Source organism: Podarcis tiliguerta (assembly GCF_965153285.1).
Source record: "Podarcis tiliguerta genome assembly, chromosome: 12".
Classification (NCBI taxonomy): domain Eukaryota; kingdom Metazoa; phylum Chordata; class Lepidosauria; order Squamata; family Lacertidae; genus Podarcis; species Podarcis tiliguerta.
In genome coordinates this window covers 36,075,701-36,093,627 of record NC_139545.1, presented here as the reverse complement: position 1 = coordinate 36,093,627, position 17,927 = coordinate 36,075,701, and the positions used below count along the sequence as shown (strand labels likewise).

At 41.5% G+C, this 17,927-nt stretch overlaps 1 protein-coding gene across 1 annotated transcript in view; it reads right to left on the bottom strand.

Moving 5' to 3' along the window:
* Positions 1-605: 605 nt before the first annotated feature.
* LOC310660732 (macrophage mannose receptor 1-like) overlaps positions 606-17,927 on the bottom strand; it is a 47,826-nt gene continuing 30,504 nt past the window's right edge. The window contains exons 18-30 of the mRNA XM_083405701.1: positions 17,727-17,794; positions 16,702-16,802; positions 16,391-16,533; positions 14,096-14,210; positions 12,942-13,099; positions 12,175-12,277; positions 11,055-11,284; positions 9,529-9,694; positions 7,448-7,597; positions 6,190-6,306; positions 4,720-4,887; positions 2,977-3,018; positions 606-1,148 (exon numbers count right to left, since the gene is read on the bottom strand). Of these exons, the coding sequence (XP_083261827.1) occupies positions 898-1,148; positions 2,977-3,018; positions 4,720-4,887; positions 6,190-6,306; positions 7,448-7,597; positions 9,529-9,694; positions 11,055-11,284; positions 12,175-12,277; positions 12,942-13,099; positions 14,096-14,210; positions 16,391-16,533; positions 16,702-16,802; positions 17,727-17,794 (1,812 nt within the window). The 3' untranslated portion in view covers positions 606-897. The remainder of the gene's footprint in view (positions 1,149-2,976; positions 3,019-4,719; positions 4,888-6,189; positions 6,307-7,447; positions 7,598-9,528; positions 9,695-11,054; positions 11,285-12,174; positions 12,278-12,941; positions 13,100-14,095; positions 14,211-16,390; positions 16,534-16,701; positions 16,803-17,726; positions 17,795-17,927) is intronic.

Sequence of the window (17,927 nt, the reverse complement as noted above, 5' to 3'; positions counted from 1 at the left end):
CGGTAAAGGTAAAGGGACCCGTGACCATTAGGTCCAGTCATGGCCGACTCTGGGGTTGCGGCGCTCATCTTGCTTTATTGGCTGAGGGAGCCGGCGTACAGCTTCCAGGTCATGTGGCCAGCATGACTAAGCCGCTTCTGGCGAACCAGAGTAGCGCACGGAAACACCGTTTACCTTCCCACTGGAGCGGTACCTATTTATCTACTTGCACTTTGACATGCAACTTTCAAACTGCTAGGTTGGCAGGAGCAGGGACCGAGCAATGGGAGCTCACCCTGTTGCGGGGATTCGAAGCACCGATCTTCTGATCGGCAAGTCCGAGGCTCTGTGGTTTAACCCACGGCACCACCAAGAACACTGCTAATGGTAACATACCTCCTGAATGCTGCGAAATCAACCACACACCAGTGAAAGAAATTTCTCCAGCTAGTTGAAACTTTTCAAACCTCCATGCACTGAAAGAATATCCCCGTGCCATGAGAACACAGGCACTTAGGGTCCATCTGCACTATACATGTAAAGCAGTGCTATACCATTTTAAGCAGTCATGACTTCCCCCCATTTGTGAATATGCAGATACACAAATAAGCATAGCCATTTCTCCATTATTATTAATTCAGCATTTATTTGCTCTATCCATCAGCTCAGTCGTCAACTCAGGGCGGCCATTGGGCAAAATACTAGCTTTGCCTATTTTGAATACAAAGCTGCTGAATTGCCAAAAAACCCCAGCAAAACTATTGCTGCCTATAGCATGCAAAAAAAGTTCTGAATCAGGTGGCATTTGGGCAACTATTTTGTAAAGGAAAAACCAGGTTTGGATAGAATGCTTGTGGATTTCCATATGCGGCGTTGGTGTTGTTTTCCCGAATGAGGGACAGTTTGTATTATCCTGGACTAAATGGCAGGGTGCTCATTGCATTCCATGTTCATCACCAGGTCCTTTGTGTCGCTCGTTTCAGGGGTGGAGCTGTGATTGAAATAGAGAGAGTTCTCAAAGTTGTCATCTGTGAGGACGAGCCGGTTCCTTTTCTTGTAGAAATAGTAACATGCAATGGCCGCTACCATCACAACCAGGAGAGTCACGACAATCGCAGCAGTAACTTTCCTACTGGAAGGCGCAGGAGTGTCGTCTGTCTTTCTCGGTTCTGTAATTAATGCACAGCAGTTACAACAACAGAATGGTGGAAATTATTATTACTATTGTATTTTGAACTCCGCCATCTTCCCAGGAGCTGTGTGTGGCATTCAAGGTCCTCCCCTCCCCATGTAACCTTTACAACAACCCTCTCATGTAGGTTACACTGAGACCAAAGGTCACCTGTTAGCATTGTGTTAGTTTAAATTTGCTGAAATGGGAATGTTTAAAGTATATTGCCGTGGATGTTTACAGACAGCCCTTTGAGTATTGATTGGTTAAATAGCTGATCCCAGTATGTTCTCTAGTAAGCTCTCATGTGGTTGGTTAACTTTGGTCACAAACTCCATTTGTGTGCTTGAGTTTCCTGCGATGAACACAGGGAGCATAGGAAGTTGGCTGTGAGTCAGTAAGATGTTATAAATACTGCTGTGAGAGAGGGCTGTGTAAAGAAGATTCTCTGAACAATGCTGAGAGAAACAGCATTAATGTTCTTTTTCTGAATGAAGAAGACAGAAAGGTCTCTCTAAAGGAATAGCGAGAGAGAGAGAGCAGTGCCACAGTTAAGGAGGTCTCTGAAATTAAACACTGAGAAAGACTGAAAGAAAATGGATTTAGTCACACAGTTGCATGGCCTTTATGGAGTGCAAGGCTGGAAGAGGGAGACAGAAAAATAAAGCTTCTGATTTTAAAAACTGTGAGTGAAACCTGGATAAGCATATGTCTTGCGAATGCATATATATTATTCTTTACCATCTGTTCTGCAAGTAAAGCTTTTGAATATTTAAGGAATGTCTGGACGATAATGCGTTTCCTAAAAGGGAATGGGTCTCATAAATATCATTCCTCTGCAACACATCATGGCTGAGGAAGCATCTTAACATTGGTTCTCCTCAGTTCTTGTATGGTACTAACACAACCTCCCCCAGCCTGGCATTTGCTCAGTGTTTTGGTCTTCAGCTCTTATCATCCCTGACCTTGACCATGTTGGCTGGGGATGATGGGAGCTGTAGTCAAAAACCTCTGGGCAGCACTAGGTTGGGAAAGTCCACTTTAACCACTATGCGACACTAAGAGACTAAGAGTCACTCAGGCATAGGAATCATTAGGGCAGGGCTGGCTAATCTGTGGCCCTCAAAATGTTGAACTACCATCAACCCCTGTCAGAATGGCTAATACTCAGGGATGATGAAAAATTTATCATTCCCTGCATATTCTAAATTAACTTATTCTTTTATTCATCTATTTTGATTATATATTCTTTTGAAACTGCCATTTATTACAGCAATCCTGCCAATGTCTTTATCTGTTTACAATTTGTTTGTAGATATTCAACCAACCATTTCCATTCTTTTATTAAAAAAAAGTTTGTTATCTTGTTTTCTTATTCTTCTGGTAAGTTAGCTCAACATTTATAAAGCACAGCTCCCCCACCTCTGCAGTAGGGGATCAATAAGGGAGTCAATTCGGTGTAGGAAACAGTAGGGGACCAAATATTATTTACTTAGGTCATTTTCTATCTCCAGAATATAAGGTGGTATAAAGGATCACCATACATTTTTGGCATTTCATTTTTATTTTTATTTTTGAGACAAAAAAACCCCCAAAACAACAACAACAACTAATATCAAATGCCAATCTAATTATCGACTGAAAGATATTTAAATTTTAGACAACAAGTAGAAGTGGATGAAGGGAGGCTGAAATGAAAATGTTCTATTCTGCAGGAAATATATTGGCTTTTTATATAAGATACTCAAAAGATAAATTCCACCACGGTATATCCTTAATTTCTCATTTTATTTTTTCTTTATTTTGATTTTATTTCAAAACCTTACCTTTATTTTCTGGAACCTTCTCAGTAGACACAATTTCAATAACTAAAAATTGGAAGAGAAAAACCAAATGACCATGTGTCAAAAGCCTTTTTATTGCATATTCTGATTCAACTGAATTATTCAGCAGGGTTTGAAATGATCTTGGGCAATGTTTTGTAAGGGTATGGGAGACTCCCTCTGGATTTAAAGCATTGGTTCAAAGCATTAAAAAATATCATCCAAGTTTGGTATAGTTTATTTCTGGAATCACTCTTAACTTCAGAAATTGCCTGTTAACTCCCACCACTCTCTCTCATCTCAGAAAGCCCCCAACATTTCCACAACCTCCTTTCCCTTCCCTTTAAACTAGTGATGGGGAACCTCTTCTGGCCATTGGGCCAGATCCTTATCTCCATGAACCTGGTGAGCCAAATCGGAGAGATGGTAGAGTTTCCCACCTGTCAATATCCTGGCACTACTGTTTGAGCCTTTGGTTTTCCGGGATTAAGGGAACAGTGTGGGGCTGTTTGAAGGTGCTTTTGCAAAGTGCCCCATGTTGCTCTTTAAACGTTGAAAGCCAGAGGTTAAAAGAGGACTACAAGGCTGTCAACCAGTTCCACACTATTCTTTGAACCTTGTTCCAGGAGCAGGTAAGTGCTTTCCACTGAAACCAGAGTTAAAATGGGAGGAAACATTCTCCCATTTCAGCAGCAGTTTCAATGGAAACCATTTTCCTCTCCTGGAGCAAGGTACAACCATCATGATGGGTAGGGGAGCATGACTTGTTCCAGCAAAGAAATGACAGGACGCTCGCTGCAGGCTCCTGGTTGTTCCTTTAATGCCACACCAGTACATACCCCACCACTGATGTAATATATGAGAATAGGTGTGGGGTGAGTGGACATGTTTGGGGAAAACGCCTTGTGGGCCAAACTGAGAATGCTGGTAGACCAAGATTGGTCTGTGGTCTGGAGCTTCCTCCTCCTTCCTTAAAACGCTTACATATCGGCTCTACAAACTGGCTGAGCAAGCTATGGGGGCAGTGGGGGCAGCAGCACTAGCCCCTCTGTAAAGATAGGGAAGGAGGAAAGCCCAACCCCTGTTCCCCAAGGAGAAAGGTCCCAGCAGTCCTTGGGAAATGGAATTTCCTCAAGGCCTACTGCAATGGAGATGGCACTCCTTTAGATTGCACTGTGGTCAGGAAAAGACCTCCAATAAAAGGCAAGAATTGATGCTTTTGAATTATGGTGCTGGGGGAGACTCTTGAAAGTCTTATGGACTGCAAGAAGGTTGGACAGGTTTCTCAAAGCTACCAGCATGAGTTTGACCAAACTGCAGGAGGCAGTGGAAGACAGGTGTGCCTGGCTTGCTCTGGTCCATGGGGTCACAAAGAGTCGGACACGACTAAATGACTAAACAACAACAACAACAACAAAAGGCAAATCTCAAGCCCAACCAAGCAACCTCTTGATGTACAAGGTCTCTGAGGAAGCCGGACACTTCAGCTTCATTATAGTTTCAGGCATGCAGTGAACTCCCCTCACTTTTCCCTGTGGGTGCTTGCCACCTCCACTTGGTTTTTAAGAGATGGCAACTGGGTTGTGGGTGGGGGGCAAGCTGTGAATCTTTCTCCAATTGGATTTCATTCAAGATCAAAAAGAATTTGGGCCAAGGCTAAGGTTCACTGGCATCGCTTTTTACAATGTAATGAATATTCCCCAGGAACTACTAAACAAAGTAAAGTATAATAACTGTATTACATACTTTTAGGTCTTTTGCAAATATACGCCCTGTAGGAACTGCAGTAAAAATTATTCCAAGTCCCAGATGAAGAATACATTTCCACACAGTCTTCATTAGTTTGAGGAGAGGGCTCTCCTTCGTTCCAGTTAACAAAATCCACTACGCTGTTGTCGAGCCATAACCAATTGCCTAGGGTTAAGTTAGAAAATAAATGAGAGAAAGAGCTCTAGCAGGTCTGCTTCTAGTATATGTTGAACAGAATTTTCTGAACAAGGATGTGGAATTTTCACTGTGTATAATATATCGGAACTGCTGGGCATGCTCATTGAGAACTTGATTCTTAATGATGTCAATACACTAAAATAAATGGGTGTGTGATTTTCAATTATGAGACTAAAACACGGGAGCAGGTGATTTCCTGGCCTTGTACATATCTGTGCCTGGAGGACATCATGCATGATGCAGTGCTTGGGCTGGCCACCAGATTTTTATATCACTGTGGCAAATTCAGCTGCTCCCCCCACCCCCGATCACTTTGGAGCCTCTTCCTACAGAATTCCTCAGCAGACAACTAAGCAAATATAAAATGAAATTGTGCACAATATTGATTTGCTTCTTCTCTCAGCTGAGTTACTTGCCAGTAAAGATGTCATGATCTCATTGGTATAGGGTAGGAGTGGGGAACATTTTTGGCTCAGCGGGTGAGATTATCTTTTCCATATCTTGCACAGTAAGCCATCCACCTGCCAATCACCTGATGTCACAATCACGTTAGGTGATCTTTTCAAAGCATTATTTTGTGCAGCGCTTTGAAAGCGGCTCCAGAAGATCAGCTGATGGTATAGCCCTTTCCAGGATGTCTGTACACATCCTTTCAGCTGAGCCAGGTTTTTACCTGCTCCGTATCTGGTGACATATATGGCATCAGGTATAGGGCAGATGGGCGCGCCGTTTCTAAAATGGCCTCATGGGCCAAATGGGGAGGCATATAGAGGCTCATTAGGCCTACAGCCTGGAGGTTCTCCCACCTGGTACAGGCCTTCAGAGAGCCTAGCATAATTGGTGATACAGTCAATAAAAGACTTATTTAAATTGTAAACCCAAATGTCTACATGTTCATCTTCCTTAATAACTTTCTATCTGTTTAAATTGTCAGTTAGCTAAGCAGGATATACTTCAGACTTGAATTTTGTAACTGGTTCAACATTAAAGCAGTGCAATTTGTAGAATCTGATTTTTTAAAGAAAAGCTTACATTTTGGGCTGTGACCAGGATGATTGCAAATACCAGGTCATCTACCCTGGTTTCCTCAACTTTCACTTACAAAGGATGATGTGCTGGTGAAAAAGTGGAGTTTTTAAGACGGTAGAGTTAAATTTCTGTCTTTTGAATTTGGCCAGATATGATTAACATTTAGATTATTTAAGTGTATATGATAAAAACATTCACTGATTACATAAGCATACACTAAAGATTAAACAAAAAACGTACCATGTATATTTCTGAACATTCCTGTCCAAAACGTTCGCACTTTACTTTCAAGAGGTTCCACATTTTCTGCCAGAAAATGTGATTCAACTGCATCAGCTACTGAAACCAGACCACCACCTGCAAAACATGAGTAAGAATTTAGGTGATTAGAATGGCTAATTTCTAATTCTCATGCTCTGAAGACTAACTCCTGGGTGGGACTGTTACTCGGGCAAAATGAATTTTTGCAATTCAGAACGCTAGATAATATTTTGACATTTAAGGAAAAAAGATCATCTCCTTCCCTATGTTTGATACTATTTATTTTTCAAACACTTGCTGACATCAAGATGGGCTGACCATGGCAGATTCTACACATGCCACTGAAGTACTTTTATTAACCCACTCACTGTGTTTTCTATGGAGTTACGTATATTCACAAACTGCTTTTTCATATTCTAATCTCTTTTATGCAAGGCATACTCTATTTCACTAAGCTGAGGTTTGCAATACCTCCATCACTTGTCTCTGGGGGAAACTGTTGTAAACGTAAGGATGGGAAAGTTGGCAAATTAATCACAAAGCTTTGAAAGATGCCATATATACACTAAAATGTTCACCCAGCACCTGCACAAAGCTCTTCAGGTTTAGAGTCTGCACTCATCATATTTCAGCTATCCCAACCTTCCTCTGTTGTCTTTCTCTCTACTTATCACTACTGCTGTTTGTTGGGACTCAGCCTTTATAATGGTCTTTGGAATTAAGGAATAGGCCTTAGACAGCTGCTAGAGAACAGTTAGGGCCAGAGGTGCCAGCTTGCGAGGGCAATTGGAGCTGGGGGGGACGTCACAAACATGAGCATTGTGCCTCCCTCCCTAAGAAGCTTCCTGGGCTTTGGGAAGGAGATGCCAGCTTTAATACTTTAATACTCTACTCTACTGGGAACATTTAGGGGACTAGCCTAGTCCCCCTAGTCCACTGATTGCTATTAATTCAAGGTTTTTGGATACTCAGGTACATATTTCTCAGGTCAAGATATACTAAGTCCCACCTTAGGTTGAAGTTTCTGTTTGTACTAGATCTCTCTCTCCTTCTCTCTTCTGATCAACAGAACGAAGCTTTCTAAGATGCTACAGTTTAGTGTATGATTTGCTACTAATCTTGCATTTTGTTTATGCCTTTTGTTGCTAAAAGCCAACTCACTCCTAATGGAAAGGGGGAGAGTATCATGTAACTAAACAAGATGTAACGTATTGCATCTATATGGAAAGGTACTCACCTAATTGTAAACAAGCTAAAGAAGCCTGAGGCCAAGATTTTTTAGATGACGTCTCAAAGTGGTAGCAGTGGCCACGGAAAGGAATCCACGGTGTCTCCAGTGATTCTGGGCACTTTCCAGGTAGTTGAGGTGGCTCAGTAGGTGCCTTCACTATTTGGGGGGGGGGGGGAGCAGCAACTTGTAATTCAATTAATTTTCCATCAGATTCTTTATGCTACATCACAGATAGGTTTCTTGCATGAGGAACTTAATAGAAAGTCTGCTGGCACAATTGAGACAGTCCTATAACTGGTTATCAAAATGCCATTTTTAAATTAAACCGTTCATAGTGCACAGGTACCAATGAATTACTAGTAATTCAGTGAACTGGAAAATCCAAAAACGGTGATTCAAAAATAAAGGCAACTAACATTGTATTTCAATATCTATACTCTGTTTGGGATAGTAGACTTAAAGATAGCTGTAAATAGATTCTGAAAAGAGAAATTGGTTACCTGACAAACTCCCTCGCCCCCAAAATAAACTAAGGGTACTTCCACACACTGTGTTTTAATGTGGAATTATCACTCTTTGCCTTGTTAAAAGTGAGGAGAGATTGGCATGATATTGAATAGGGGATGTACCTACCAAAGTGTAGAAAACAATGCAGCTTACAGGTAAAGGACCCCTGGATTGTTAAGTCCAGTCAAAGGCGACTATGAGGTTGCGGCACTCATCTCGCTTTCAGGCTGAGGGAGCCGGTGTTTGTCCACAGACCACTTTCCAGGTCATGTGGCTAGCATGACTAAACCGCTTCTGGCACAACAGAACTCCTTGATGGAAACCAGAGTGTACGGAAGTGCCATTCACCTTCCTGCCACAGCGGTACCTATTTAACTACTGGCACTGGCATGCTTTCAAACTGCCAGGTTGGCAGGAGCAGGGACAGAGCAACGAGAGCTCACCCCTTCACAGGGATTTGAACCACCAACCTCCTGACTGGCAAGTCCAAGAGGCTCAGTGGTTTAGACCACAGCGCTACCCATGTCCCTACACAGCTTACAGTAGGAGACCAATGACGGGGCAATGCTAAAAACAAAAATCCCCAGTCCCAACCCAGTATGGAAACATTCAGAGTAAGAATGGAAAAGGCACTAATTCAGTTCCTTTCCATGTCCTCTTTGAATGACTCATGATATTTCCCCATCTGGATCATGGTAATGAGCCAAGATATGACAGGCTGCTTTCCACCATGTGACATGAGCAGGAAAGACTGGGCACATGCTTCCCCTACCCTGTCCAACCACATTCGGCCAACCTTCACCCTTGGTTTAATGTGGGAACTTCCTGGCCACCAGACTGATGTTGAACCATGCAGGGATTTTTCCCATACCAGGCCTAGATTGGACCAAGGTTTTATGGAGGTGGGGGGTTCTGCCCCACTGAGTGAGGTGGGAGGGCATTATTAATTTATAAAAGTATTTATACAACACCATTCATAGCAAATTATCAAAGTGGATTACAATGACAGTACTTAAAACCACGCAATTAAAACCATATAAGAAGCTTTAAAACATGCATCAGTTAACTATTGTGGAAAGATGTATTCTTAATCTCCTATTTAGGTGGAATAAAAAAGTTTTCAGCAAGTGTTTAAAAGTTGAAACGAAAGGTGCCTGCTGAATCTCTGTTGGTGGAGTGTTCCACCATACTGGGCTGATGGCACTTAAGGCGCCATTACTTGTTGTTGTCAAATAAGCCTTGCCAATTTAGGGAATGGCATGTGATGCTCCTGCAGATGGATCTCAGTGATCAAGCTGGGATATAAGGGCTCAGGAGGTCCCAAATGGGTAAGTGGGATAATCTTAAGGAATTAGCAGGTAGAAAAATGCTACAAATTTAGTCCTTTGGGAAATGGCCCAAGTTACACAGGGGTGGACCTTTCAAAATGTTTTTGTTTATATAAACGTATTTTGAAACCTCTGTGAAATGCAAAAGCCATGCTGTTCACTGCAAAAAGGCTAAATTATCTTGCCTGTGTGGCGATGCTTCAACCTGAAAGACAAGTAGTGAATGAGAAGTGTTGCTCTTCATTTGCTTACCGTCAGAGTGTTTACAGAGTGGGAAATAATGTTCATTGCATGATCCTGTCTTCCAGGTTCCATCCAAATCCAGATAAACACAGCCAAAATTTTGTTTTGGTTCCCCTGGAGCCCATTTTGTGAACTTCATTTTGAACTTGTCAATCCATGTATATTGTCCATCGGTCTGAAAAAATTAGCACATTAGCAAAATGCATTGAGTATACAGGCTGAGACGCAGACCATTACAATGGTGTCAAGAATCACTGCCATCTAAAGTACAATCTCTAGGTTTGTGCTGGTTGTACATTCTAGATATAGAAGGAGAAGATGAGAGATTGTAAACAGCAAGGTCAGAGGACAGGAAATGCAAAGGTACAGGCAGTGATAACAACTTTTTTAACAATGACCGTTCCCAAAAAAATCCCCAGTGACTGATAACATAGAACTCCTGGCATTGGTAACCCACTTTACACATGTCAATTCATCCCACAACTGATAGCATTGAATATCTTGATGTATTGCAATTCAGTGGAACATAGCAGATAGTTTGGTGTCAACAAACCCTGTTCTCTGCATGTGATTCTCACTGTATATGATATTCTGAACAGGGCTTTTGTCCTTGTAGCATAGAACAGGAAAATCTAACTGACTCAGTATACTGGAAAGTGAATTTAATATTAATCTCCTTCACCTAGGCATCATTTGGATTGAACTTACTTACTTTGCCAAACCTATATTAGGCATTACAAATATAGGCCATCATAAAACATCCATATATAGAATTTCAAAATATATACAAATAAACAGCCATGTAAAAATATGTAACTAATGATTTTCATTGGAGTTTCTTCCTGCTAAATAGTGCCATTCATCACTCTAACAGATACTATTGATAAAAAGTCAGCTTCCAGGTTAATATCAGACAGATAGAATCTGATATTTTCATTGTGCCATGATGTTAGACTATTCAGGAAAGGGGATGGCATATGTTTGTGTAGCTGGTTGTACAATGGATAGTAGAAAAGAATATGTTCTACTGTGTCCGGCACATTCAAAAAACATCCACAATGTCTATCATTTCTGGGGATGTTTATATATCTGTCCTTGACAAATGCTGAGGCGAAAAGTTTCAGTCGGGCTAACGTAAAGGCCCTGTGTTGGACTGGAATTATTAATTTTGAAATATGGGACACTGTTATCTGTTGTGTTTGAATCATAAAACTTGGGGGAGCAAATTTTATTTACAGCTGACTCGTTTTGTTTTTCAATGTCCCTTAGTCTGATTTGAATATTACAATACATATATTGCTCACTTGAATTGTACAAGAGTTCCAAGTCAATACCAATATGATTTTGCTATGTAAGAGTTGGAACCATCTGGGTTTATAAAAGTCCTTAAGTAAGTTAGAAAGCAGACTTGAAATGTTGGCTGGATTGAACTGAATGTGTATTGTAACCTATTGTCCTATTTTAATTGCATAACTAGAAACAAATAGAAGCATCCATATTAAGGCCCCTTCTAGATAAATATGTGATGTACTTACCACATTAGTATTGAGGCCAATCCACACTGGGCTTTTATACTTCAGCAGCCGCAACCAGAGGAATGAGTGGGTAAAAGGGTCTAAAATGCTAGCAAGGTTAAAGCTTTGTTGTTCACAACTTTTCTGAGCATCTTTCCACGCCATTTTGCTTTCAAAGAAGAAGTAGGTATTGTTATTGTAACGGATACGATATGCTGTTGTGGGTGTTGGAAGAACAGGAGTTTTGGGGTCTGCAAAAGGGAAAGGGAAATTAAATCCAATGCAGTGTTACTTTAAAGAAAAATAAGTTTACAGACATGGGACACCATCCAACTAACTTTCTCCATCAATGCAGTTTTCTACTCATGCCACAGAATGCCCCCTTCTCTTCCCCCATGCGGCCTCTAAACCTGTTCTGGGGGTTCCACCAACCCTCCAGTGCAAATTTGGGGAGGATGTGAGGTACATGTGGAGAGAGGGGAGGAGACAGAATCCACTGCGCAAATGGAAATACATGCGCTGACAGAGTAAGTCAGTTGGATGCTGCCCATAAGCTTGTGACGAGATGTAGATTGGATAAGCTAGATAATCACTGCATGGAGGTAATGGGATGGAATGCAATGCAGTGGCCACTCCTTTGAACTAGGATATCATATGCAGAAATGTATGTAACGAAAGGCCACAGCTCAGTGGTAAAGATGACTCAAACACAGAAGGTCCCAGATTCAGTCCCTGGCACCCCCAGTTAAAAGATCTCAGGTAGCTGAGCACTGCAAGAAAGACCACCACCTGTGACCTTGAAATAGGATGCCCATAATATTTTTCTGTACGCACATTATACAGTATACTATATCACTGGGCCAGAGGTGCATAAAATGACCATCACCATGCCTTGAGCTATACTTTGGCAACCTCCAAAATCCAAACTCGATGTGGCAAAAAGTGCTCTAAAACAGTTCCATGTGTCCAAAGGTTACCTTGCTATATGGGCCACTTTAAAATCATCGGATTGTAGAAATGGAGATTACCCTCTGCAATGCCCTTTACTGAAGCATAGAGGAAACCATGAAAGCTTAATCAGGGCTTGCATGAGATTTTCTTCTAATGTAAGCAGGGGAAACAGATTAGCAGAAGTACCCACCTGCATCTGTCTGACAAATGTAGCCTTTTTTCTCATTACAGTGAAAATGTCTCCATTTTCCCGATTCTTGAAGAGGCCTGTTTTTCATTGCGACACAATCTTCCTATGAAAGAAGAAGAAAGAGAAACAAATGCTAGAAATAGTAGTGGGAGCATCTTTGATTTCTTCCCGAGCTGTATAAATTTAATTGCAGAGAGCCACCAGGAGTAGAGTCGGGACATTTCAGATCTGTACGCTGTTGCCCCTTATGAAACCTCTTATTTATTCCCATGTTCCAGAGTGATTCTACCAACCCAACAACCTATTCATTTTCCTTAATATCATCAGGCTTCAGGGTCAGGCTTGGGCTTTGCCTGGCCAGGTGTCAGAATTGCCCTTGCCTTCCTAGCAGCTACCATAGGATCTTGTTTCCCTACCTACTAGATGTCCCTCTGCTACAATTTTCCTTCTTGGAACTCCTGCCTCAAGTTCAAAATACAACTTGCAGTCTGTGGTGCGTAGGGCCTGGTTTTATGGCAAAAAGTATCTGAAAAATACTGATTTTCAGTATTATATTTTTCCAGTTCAGTATTGCTGGCAATTTTGCTGTTCCTATTAACGATTAACTTACTTTTTGCTCCTTCACATTGCCTCTTTTTTCCTCACGGTAGGGTTCTGACTTGAGGCCACGTACTGGAGAAGCTTGTGGAAAAGGAAGGCTTGAGGGGATGATATGGAGCAGTCTTCCAATTAACATTTGCCATATTGTGCATTCATCAAATACGTACCCTCTCTGCATCGTAATTAGATGATGGGAAGCCTTTTGCCCAGTTGATGTAACTGACTCTGCTTCCATCTGTCCAGAGGTACATCTCTTCTGAATTGATATCATTCAATCCTATCCATGCATCCGTTGGGAAATTGTTCAACTGGGAAGTAAGGAAAGCTAAGGAAGGAAAAGGAAAAGTGGAAGGAAAAGCTGACATCTCCAAAAACTGAGACACTATTCAAAACCAAACAGCCTTGAAAAACACTGAGTTTTGGAATGAATGAAAGGAAAGGGGAATGCCTTGAAAATTAAATATATATATACTATTATTATTATTATTATTAGAAAACACAGAGGACTATGAGAAATGTTAAAACCACAACTGTATGTTTTAGATTCTGCTTGAGAGTGCAGAAAGAATTTCAGTGTTTCATAACTTCAAATATTGAGCATTATTACACACTCAGGCATCAATTGTATTCAGATGGTATTTTGAACACAGGCAGACTCAAGCCTACATATTTGTACATCTAAAGATGTGAAGGTCCTTCCGCTCCTCACAAACTGGAAAAATTGTGGGAAACTCCATCCTCCCGGTTTTTTGTTTTTCAACATTTCAGAAACAAATGGGGGAAGTGTCCTCCCCCCAAACACACCTGGAGAAAACTCATGGGTCCCCCCTTCCTGCTCCCGTTCCCAGGTGTCACCATCCCTACATGAAGAAAAGAGCTTTGGAGTTTCCGTTTTTGGCTTCTTGAAATTGTTGCCTTCAATTCCCAGGTCCCTGCAAACAACAGTGTTTGCAATGTTTGTGCAAACAATATTTGCCTCAGGATCTTAAAGCAGGATCAAGCGGGGATTTGGGATCCAAGCTCACAGGCAAAGTATGGTTTGCCATTATGTCTAAATGAAGTAATGGGCAGGTGCCCATGCTGCCAAAAACGTTTTTGTAGACTTTATTGTATCATTGTTGCATTATACAATTCACATTTTGTTTTGTAATCAATAGAAGATGAGTACCAGTATACGATAATACTATTACAGCCTTTCATTGCATACTGAAAGAGATGGGTGTGCAGACTGATGGCACATTAGTTCCAGAAAATATAAAACTGAAGCAATATTTTGCAAGTATTACTTGTGGTTGCATCTATAGATGCAAATGTGGAGTACCTTGAACCCTTTCACTAGATATGGTAGCCAGGTTTCCTCGTAAGCCTTTGCAAACTGTTCGTGCAGAATCCCAATTATTTCGGTCTTCATCTGCCAACCCAAATACTTTGTAGCACTAAATAAATTGAAGGGAGAATGATTAAAAATAAAGAAATCTGAGTATAATCTAGGTATAGGTAGAATTGTCATATTCGAACTCAGAAAACAGACATTGGCATTTAATTCTCCCTTTACTTTAAAGCTGTGTTCTTTTTTGCGCTTGAAATATGAACATTTTGAAATGCTTGCAGTTGCTTTCCTCCCCTACCCCTCAAGCTAGTGAACCAACCATAAGTGTTGGTTCAGATGTCATGCTAAGCCACTGCCTGGCACATAAATAGGACCTCTGTTCACATGCTCCATCCTTCCATTTGTAACTTTCTGGTCTCAGTCAACCATAGTTTGCCATTACTTCCAAATCAGTAAACTGGCCCCAACAAACCAGCATTAGAATCAAACTATGGCTTTATGTTACATCTGAATTAAGGGTATGTTTACATTACTGCTGGAGAAGTAAGATCTGAAAACATCCAGAAATATTTGTAAGAAGAACCTTCCCAAAACTCAATATGGAATTTGTCTTTTTAATTAAACTCTTTATTAAGCATTTTCTTTTTCAAAATAATTGGTGAAATTAAGTTAATTGTACCACAATTGTGGTTACCTTAAACTATTTGTGATAAGTTATTGAACCTCATATATATAGACTTATCTTAGCTCAAGCATGCAAATACTATGTCAGCTTCAGATATTTAAGAATCCCAGCTTTTTCTCTGCTAGGCTGTTTTCCTGGACACAATAAGTCAGCAAATTAACCTCTGATTTCTTTTGTACACTGTAGCTATTACAACTCAAACTTTAGACATTGTCAAATTGGGGTGAAGACGGAAACGACGATTCACAGGTGACATCACTTTCAGTGCAGGATTGTCAAAAGCAAAATTTCATGCAGAGCCAATCTGTTGCCAACCTTGTGCTGTGAAAGGCACAACCTTCTCACATGCTTCTCTATTAACACAGAACGTAGGAAGTTGCCTTAAAAGGTAAAGGTAAAGGACCCCAGACAGTTAAGTCCAGTCGCAGACGACTCTTGGGTTGTGGTGCTCATCTCGCTTTACAGGCCAAGGGAGCCGGCGTTTGTCTGCAGACAATTTTTCTGGGTCATGTGGTCAGCATGACTAAGCCGCTTCTGGCGCAACGGAACACCGAAACCAGAGCAGCACACGGAAGTGCCGTTTACCTTCCCGCCGGAGTGGTACCTATTTATCTACTTGCACTTTTACGTGCTTTCGAACTGCTAGGTTGGCAGGAGCTGGGACCGAGCAACGGGAGCTCACCCCTTCGTGGGGATTCGAACCACCAACCTTCTGATTAGCAAGCCCAAGAGGCTCAGTGGTTTAGACCACAGCGCCACCCACATCCCATAGGAAGTTGCCTTATAACAAGTCAAACCACTGGTCTGCCTAGTTCAGTATCGTGGCTGCTGACTACCAGTGACTCTCCAAGGTTTCCGGGAAGATTCTTTCTCAGTCCAGCCTTGGGGACACTAGGAATTTAACTTGGCACCTCTTCCACACAAAGCATACCACTGAGCTAAAGCCCTTCCCCTGTAAATTTATATAAACAAAAACTTTGCAATTAGAGAGATAAGAGGGGGAGGGAATTATTAATATTACAGACACAAGGCCTCTTTTTATTGTGCATTCCAGATGATTTGTGCTCATAATGCTGTAGGAACTGTGACACATGATGCTGCTTTCAAACTTTTGCAGTGCTCACACGGCTTCATTTCGCATTAGCACACATCCTATTGAAATACCATATCCTTTTTCTCTTTTTACCACAAATGTCCTGCTTCATTTCTGTCCCACTTCTCTTGTTCTAGTGCAACTCCCGGCAACAATAATGTGGTAGCGCTGGGGAAGCACCACAGAAACAACTGAAGCAGAATGAAGCCACCACTCGTGAACAATTATAGTGTCCATAACATGTTGGACCACATGCCCACAACAGCAACCTGGAGGTGCCCCAAACAAATGATACACAGCGCAGAATGGAAAGTACCAGCTAAATGAGATCCGTACTCATTTTGATAGTGACCAGCTGCATGAGCAGAGATGCATTATGATGGGGGTCTGCCAATACACATTTTGAATATACAAAAAATAAAAACAGACAAAGCCATGTGGGACAGCAATGTACATATTTATAGCTGTTTCCCAGTGTTCCTTTGAAACAAGAACATTATAATGGTACCTTGTTTTCAAACGAAAGCCATGATTCTGGACATCCTCCTGGAACAGAAGGGGCTGTAGGAGCAACTGTTGCATTGATTGAACTGTTGTGTCTTTCACATATGAAAGGATTGGGGTAGCCACAGTTTATATCATTCCAAAGTCCTAAACAAGAAAGAATAAGTGATCTGCCATAAAAGTTAAACCACGCATTGCATTTCGGAATACCGTTCACCCTGTACAAATAAGATGCCTTATTATTTTTCCTGGAAATTTCATGTGCACGATGTGTTGCCACAAAAATAAAATGTCGGCAATCGGCAGACTACCCACCTGTCCTTCTGTAAATGACCACACAGTTTTCGTCGTTGTTTGCAAAGTTGGGTTCATGCGGTGCCCAGGCTAAATACTGCACGGGGGTTCCGTCCATCCAGCTTAAAGACAAATTATTCGGTTATCTTGATTTGTTTTCAACAAGGGAAATTCAAGGGTAATCTTTAGGGAGCGGGGAACCAATAGCAGCTTCGCAATAATGACTGCATCTTAAAAATCCAACCTGCGGCCCTGAGAGCTGAACTAGATACGAAGGGAAAACCCAGTTTTTGATGAAGATTGCTTGTCGAAGAAATATAAAACAGGATTGTGGAGTCCTGTGAAGGATGCTCAGGGGTTGGTGTGGGTGTGAATCCCTCCTCTGCCTGCAACCTCTTCCCTATCTGCTTCCATCATAATTTGTATTTCAGTTCCACTAAGCAGCCCAAATATGACCTGGATTGGAGTTTGAGGGCTGGGTGTCATCAGCCCATAAGTCAGCTTCACTGGATCAGTGGTGGACTTTGGGCTTTAATATTTCAGCGGTGCCTTGTGTAACGCCAAAATTCACCCCCCCCTCCATTGTTCATCATTTTTGCTGCACCCCCTGCAGCACCCTCTCGGCTTTGCACCCAGTACAAGTGAATGGATCATGCTCCCCTAAATCTGCCTCTGGCTGGAACTAGAACCTTAATTCTAGTATTCTAAAAAGAGAGGGAGAATCATACTATATGATTCTCTATATAGTACTACAATGGTACCTTGGGTTAAGTACTTAATTCGTTCCGGAGGTCCGTTCTTAACCTGAAGCTGTTCTTAACCTGAAGCACCACTTTAGCTAATGGGGCCTCCTGCTGCCGCTGCACTGCCAGAGCACGATTTCTGTTCTCATCCTGAAGCAAAGTTCTTAACCCGAGGTACTATTTCTGGGTTAGCGGAGTCTGTAACCTGAAGCGTCTGTAACCTGAGGTACCACTGTAAGCATATTTATCTAGTGTTAATAAATTGAGTCACATAATAAGCGCCAATGTTTTCTGTTTACTTACCTGACGTCTTTATCAAGGCTCAGTTTTAAGCCAATGTAGTAAGCGTTGGTCCAGTCGTTTTTTGAGATCTAAAGCATGAAGATGAAAATGCTATGTGTCAGGCAAAGATTAAGTTTTTATACAACAAATGGCCATTGTAAATGTAATCCCTTCAAAAACACATCGAGAATAACTAAAGTCCCTAGCTACCCAGCTAACTGG